At 38.8% G+C, this 6,491-nt stretch overlaps 2 protein-coding genes and 1 pseudogene across 2 annotated transcripts; all 3 read left to right on the forward strand.

Annotated features, from left to right (window-relative positions):
* The first annotated feature begins 7 nt into the window (after positions 1-7).
* LOC112097771 lies at positions 8-814 on the forward strand (annotated as a pseudogene).
* A 2,338-nt stretch (positions 815-3,152) lies between these two features.
* Positions 3,153-4,257, forward strand: LOC112097989 (putative receptor-like protein kinase At3g47110). The gene is made up of 2 exons (XM_024183589.1): positions 3,153-4,172; positions 4,237-4,257. The coding sequence occupies exons 1-2, from the start codon at positions 3,153-3,155 to the stop codon at positions 4,255-4,257; spliced, it is 1,041 nt and encodes a 346-aa protein (XP_024039357.1).
* LOC18040823 (receptor kinase-like protein Xa21) lies at positions 4,247-5,932 on the forward strand. The gene has a single exon (XM_024183064.1). The coding sequence runs from the start codon at positions 4,275-4,277 to the stop codon at positions 5,895-5,897; it is 1,623 nt and encodes a 540-aa protein (XP_024038832.1). The 5' UTR covers positions 4,247-4,274; the 3' UTR covers positions 5,898-5,932.
* The last annotated feature ends 559 nt before the right edge of the window (positions 5,933-6,491 follow it).

Below are 6,491 nucleotides of genomic sequence, written 5' to 3' on the forward strand. Positions count from 1 at the left end.
TGTTGTTATCAAAGGGATGACAATCTTGGCTCCTCTTAATGCGCCAAATACTGATGGTATAGACCTAGGTAGACAAATATTCTCTTTTCATTCTTATTTTCTTTATTTTCTCATTTCTTTTTCTTGGGCAGTATTGTCTCTTAAGCTTTTGAATTACAAACCTATACAAAGCATTATACAGACTCGAGCACGAATGTGTGTATTAAAGACTGTTACATTGAAAGTGGGGATGATCCGGTGGCAGTGAATAGCGGATTGGACCGCTATGGCATTGCGATGGCTCGTCCAAGTTCAAACATCGTAGTAAGGAGTGTTTCCGGCACTACCCCAACTTGTTCAGGAGCTGGAATGAATAGGTAGTGAGATGTCTGGAGGGATTTTTAATGTAACTGTAGATCATTTGCATGTTTGGGATGCAGCAGCTGGGATTCGTATAAAGACCGACAAATGAAGAGGGAGAAATATTGAAAATATTACCATAAGGAATATAAAAATGGAGAGAGTCAAGATACCTATATGGATCAGTAGAGGGTCTAATGACCATCCTGATGAAGGATGGGATCCCAAAGCTATTCCTAAAATAAAGGGTATTTCTTTTGTTAATGTGGTCAGTGTAAATACAACGAAAGCCCCAGCACCGGCAGGCATTATAGGTACACTTAATGAGATCTGCATGAAAAATGTTAGTTTATTAGGTCTGGCCCCATCGGTGAAATGGCAATGTCAATTTGTTTGAGGCTTTAACAGTCAGGTGTTCCCTTTGCCCGGGCCCCAGTTACAGAACAAAAGCTCATCTTGGTGTTCTTTTTCTTGAGTTTTCTGGGGAAGATTTGAACTTTGGGGTTCAAATGAATTGCATTTTAGGAATGGAAACTACTTTCAGCAAACTGAGAGTTCAATACTAAACTACAGCAAGATTCAATTGGGTAGAAGCGAGTGCAATAGGCATGAATGTCGTTTAAGCAAGAGGTTTAATTAATCTAGTTAATGTTCTAGCTTAGTGCAGGCTTACAATTTTGGCGAATGATGTGATTTCTTCTGCAGTCAGGACTTGCAGGTTTTGGACAGTTTTCCGCTACAAGATTAGTTTCTCTGTTAATCCTACAAATTCAGTCTCGCGATCTTAAATAGACTTATTGGATTCTGGTTAGGGGAGTATATACAGAAAAATGAAACATGTAAAAAGAAGTTGTAACTTATTGATGAATGATGAATTTAGTTCTATTTTTTCACTTATACAAGGCCCTTGTGTGCTCATTGTGAACTTTTGAAAAGAGATTTGTGTTTTTTCTTATGTTCAAAGTAGGTGACAAGCGTATCCATTTAACTCTTGCTTAGAGAACCTTTCCAATTTTCGTCCAAAACATGATGAGGATATAAAAATATTCTGAACAGCACAATATAACACACAAATAAGCACAAGTAAAGTTTCTTCAATGGAAAATTTGATACACTTTAGGGTAAAATAAAATGTTTAAACAGAGTAGTTGTCCCACTTCACCCTTTCCAGAAAAAAATTGGAACCACACTTTTATTTGTCTTTCCCTTTGCACTCCAATTCCAAATCATCAGAGATGAATGGCACTTTCTGCAAAAAATAAAATTGAAAGTTGAAAATTGAAAATAAAATTACTCAACACAAATCAACAGCAAACAAATGAATGAACAGAGCTAGAATGTGATAATAACCTTTTGCTTGGCAAGATCTTGGCAGCCTGTGAAGTTCTCAGGGAGCTTGCATGTGCCAAATTGAACATTTTCCTTTACCGCAAACCTTTTGCTTTTACCGCAAGCTGCTAACCCTTTCTCGCCGGCGGTCTCATTTCTCGGCGGACCCAACCACCCGTTGCCGCCTTTGCTACCATTTGATCAATCAAATTACCGCCTTCGCTTGCGACAGGGCCTGTTCTGTGAAACTTGGCTGAATATTACTAAGTGGAATGTTCCATCCATTAGGCCTAGAAATCATTATATAGGTTTGTTCAGTGATATTGGAATTGTTATTATGGATATCCGTGATGGATGATCATCAATTCGTTTTGTGTTGAAATAATCTTGTTACTAATTATGGATACGCTTGATGGCCGAATTCGTTCGGTTGAAAATTGAAATGCTGTTTACGCTATTAATTTGCTCATATGTAGTTCTATTTTCAAATCTGTATATTCAAAATTATTAATTTTTTTGAAGGACCCGAATATTCAAAATTATTAACTCAATCCTCATATTATTAATTTGCTCATATGTAGTTCTATTTTGTGTAGTAGCAATACATATTATACGCAGTACTGCAAAGAAAAAGCCGTCTAACTCAATCCTCGTCTCCACGTGTTTCTTCATGTGCACAGTTACCTCAATGCATGCGCAACACACAATAAAAAAAGTCATAAAGCTATTAAATCTTTACCAAAAAGAAATTATAAATTACTTTCGATGAGTCCCCACGTCGCGTGAATATCGGCTCTTTCCACGGCTTTTCTGTACAAAAACACAAACTTATAGACCAACAATCTATAGCCACGCAGTCCAATTAAACAAGACCATACTTACGTGTCAATAAACAATAGGAATTAATGTTAGAGAGTAGTACGACCGGCGACACGCTAGTCAAATCCCAGCCCCCATACCGTACAAACCGGATCGAAGTTTTTCTTTGTAGTGTCTGAACCGGAGAGACACGTCACACGTTTTCAGCGTTAGCATACTGAATACCTTTTTCTCTGCAGATTGAGATTCCCTCTGTCTCCCCCTTTTTCTCTTTCTTTTACAATGCTCGTTGCTCCCTCCCGCCCCACCGTCCCTCCACTTTCCTTCTTCTTCTCCTTCTCTTTTTTTCTGACGCCTGGCCCCTCAACTTTCTCTCTTCTTCTCCTTTCTTTCACACCGAACTTCCTTTCCCCTTTTTCTCTTTCTATATTGTTCTCACCACATAGTCATTTGGCTGTCCAATCATATTCATGGCCTGGAAACTAGGATGAAGCTTCCAAAGTCTAGCTGTGCTTCTGCATTTAAGAGCTCCACTGCTTTAATTTGTGACGTGTGAGTATACAAACTAGTCAAATATGCCTATAAAAGGCCTTCACTTTTTGATATGTGTGAGTATACAATCACCCACACATTCCATTGCATTACACTTTTCCACCTTAAGAAAAATGCCTAATATTTCCTTTTCCATTGGCTGCCTTGCCATTTTGATATGGTGCTTCAGCTTGTTGCTTATTAATTCTCCTAGCTTTTCTGCTGGCCAAACCAACGAGACAGATCGACTCGCATTGCTTGCCATAAAGTCACAGCTTCATGATACATCAGGAGTCACAAGTTCATGGAACAATACCATAAACTTGTGCCAATGGACGGGAGTGACTTGTGGCCATCGGCATCAAAGGGTGACCCGGTTAGATTTGAGTAACCAAAGGATAGGAGGCATCTTGTCTCCTTACGTTGGAAATCTCAGCTTCCTCAGGTACATCAACCTTTCGGACAACAGCTTCCATGGCGAAATTCCCCAAGAAATTGGTAATCTTTTAAGGCTTGAGAAACTAGCACTGCCCAACAATTCATTTTCGGGTACAATACCTACCAATTTGTCCCGTTGCTCTAACCTCATCCAACTTCGTGTCAGCAACAACAAGCTTGAGGGACAAATCCCAGCAGAGATAGGCAGCTTGTTGAAGCTTCAGACATTGGCCGTCGGCAAAAATTACTTAACAGGTCGACTCCCAGATTTCGTTGGGAATCTTTCAGCTCTTGAGGTATTTTCTATTACAGGGAATTCATTGGGCGGGAAAATTCCAACTACCCTTGGCCTACTTAGAAACTTGGTTGATCTCCACGTAGGCGGAAATCAATTCTCTGGTACGTTTCCTCAATCAATTTGTAATATCTCTTCCCTCGAGCGGATTTATCTTCCATTCAACAGATTTAGTGGAACTTTACCATTTGACATTGTTGTCAATCTTCCAAACCTTAAATCGCTCGCTATTGGTGGAAACAATTTTTTTGGCTCTATTCCTGATTCATTGTCCAATGCTTCAAATGTTGAGATCCTTGACCTTGGCTTCAATCAATTCAAAGGGAAAGTGTCAATTGATTTTAGCAGCCTTAAGAATCTATCGTGGTTAAATTTGGAGCAGAACAATTTGGGGATGGGGACAGCCAATGATCTTGATTTTGTAACCTTTCTAACTAATTGTAGTAGTTTGAAAATACTTAGTTTAGCTGCTAATCAATTCGTAGGAGAGCTGCCTCATTCTATAGCAAATCTCTCATCGTCAATGATTGAGTTCCGCATAGGAGGAAACCAAATATTTGGAATCATACCTTCTGGAATAAGAAATCTTGTCAATCTAATTGCACTCGGTATGCAATCAAACCAATTACATGGCACTATTCCTGATGTAATTGGTGAGCTTAAAAACTTACAGGGATTATTCCTGTATAAGAACGTTTTACAAGGGAGCATTCCCTCTGGTGTTGGTAATCTTACTAAACTGGCCAAACTTGTTATGAGCTACAATAGCTTGCAAGGCAATATACCCTCATCCCTTGGTAACTGTCAGAATTTGATAGGCTTCAACGCCTCCCATAATAAGCTCACTGGTGCCTTGCCCCAACAACTTCTCAGCATAACAACACTTTCAGTTTACCTAGATCTGTCTAATAATAATCTAAACGGCTCTCTTCCTCTACAAATAGGCAACCTGAAGAATCTTGTAAAATTGATCATATCTAGCAACCAATTTTCTGGTGTGATTCCTGTTACTCTAAGCACTTGTGTAAGCTTAGAATATCTTGATATTTCGAGCAATTCTTTTCATGGCGTCATTCCTCATTCTTTGGGTTTCTTGAAAAGCATCAAAGTGTTAAATTTCTCAAGCAATAATTTGTCTGGCCAGATTCCAGAATTTCTTGAAAATCTATCTTTCTTAGAATTCTTAAATTTTTCTCACAATGATTTGGAGGGCGAGGTTCCAACAAAAGGAGTTTTTAGTAGTAAAACCAAACTTTCACTCCAAGGGAATGTGAAGCTTTGTGGGGGTACAGATGAATTGCATTTACCAACCTGTCCATCTAAAGGATCAAGAAAACCAAAAATCACTCTCCTCAAAGTGTTGATTCCAGTGGCAGTGTTATGCATGGTCTTATCCTCATGCCTTACTATTGTTTATGCTCGAAGAAGGAGATCTGCGCGTAAATCTGTTGATACATCGCCGAGGGAAAAACAATTTCCTACGGTTTCTTATGCAGAGCTAAGTAAGGCAACAAGTGAATTTGCATCGTCAAACATGATTGGTCAAGGAAGCTTTGGATCTGTGTACAAGGGGATTTTGGGTGAAGATGAAATGATAGTTGCAGTGAAGGTGATAAATCTTAAGCAGAAAGGAGCTTTCAAGAGTTTTATGGCTGAATGCAAAGCATTAAGAAATATTCGTCACCGAAATCTTATCAAAATCATCACTATTTGCTCTAGTATAGATTCTAAGGGGGCTGATTTCAAGGCTCTTGTTTTTGAATGTATGAAAAATGGAAGTTTAGAGGATTGGTTGCACCAGAGCAATGATCATCTTGAAGTTTGCAAATTAACTCTCATTCAAAGAGTGAACATAGCCATTGATGTGGCTTCTGCAATTGAATATCTTCACCACCACTGTCAACCGCCTATGGTTCATGGAGATCTAAAACCAAGCAATGTTCTGCTAGATCATGACATGGTTTCCCATGTGGGTGACTTCGGACTAGCAAAATTTCTCTCTAGTCACCAACTTGATACTGCTAGTAAAACTTCATCAAGCTCAATTGGGATAAAAGGAACGGTTGGCTATGTTGCTCCAGGTAAGTTTTTCATGTTATACACACACATCCTATCATTTTCTTATATGAATGTCAATCTTTTTTAATCATGTGAGCGAAGCCAAAAGATAAAAAGAAAAACACGAACTCCAATTCCATAAGAAGCTAATACATTAGAGTTCATGCTTCTTGTTTTTGGCTTCTAACTCTGTTCACAAATGGGGACATCTTGATATATTTATTTATTTAAAAAGTATTATACATTTTATTGGATCTTAGCATTCGTTTGGCAACTAACAAAATGAATCAACATGTTTAAGAGTATTGCATGGGCAGCGAAGCGTCCATGACTGGAGATGTATACAGCTTTGGAATTCTGTTGCTGGAGTTGTTTACCGGAAGGCGACCAACCGATGCAGCGTTTACTGAAGGACTTACTCTCCATGAATTTGCCAAGATCGCTTTACCAGAAAAAGTGATAGAGATTGTTGATCCTTTACTTTTGATAGAGGTAATGGCGAACAACTCTATGATTCAGGAAGACATAAGAGCCAAAACGCAAGAGTGTTTGAATGCTATAATTAGAATTGGTGTTCTCTGCTCAATGGAATCTCCATTTGAGCGGATGGAGATGAGAGATGTCGTGGCTAAGTTATGCCATACAAGGGAGACTTTTTTTGGCAGGAGGGCTTGAAGTAACG

This window comes from Citrus clementina, unplaced genomic scaffold (assembly GCF_000493195.1).
Source record: "Citrus clementina cultivar Clemenules unplaced genomic scaffold, Citrus_clementina_v1.0 scaffold_5, whole genome shotgun sequence".
NCBI lineage: Eukaryota > Viridiplantae > Streptophyta > Magnoliopsida > Sapindales > Rutaceae > Citrus > Citrus x clementina.

Coding starts and splice junctions, on each gene's coding strand:
- LOC112097989 (XM_024183589.1), top strand. CDS start 3,153: ATGCCTAATATTTCCTTTTCCATTGGCTGCCTTGCCATTTTGATATGG. Junction 4,173..4,236: donor CAGCCAATGATCTTGATTTT/GTAACCTTTCTA, acceptor ATCAATTCGTAG/GAGAGCTGCCTCATTCTATA.
- LOC18040823 (XM_024183064.1), top strand. CDS start 4,275: ATGATTGAGTTCCGCATAGGAGGAAACCAAATATTTGGAATCATACCT.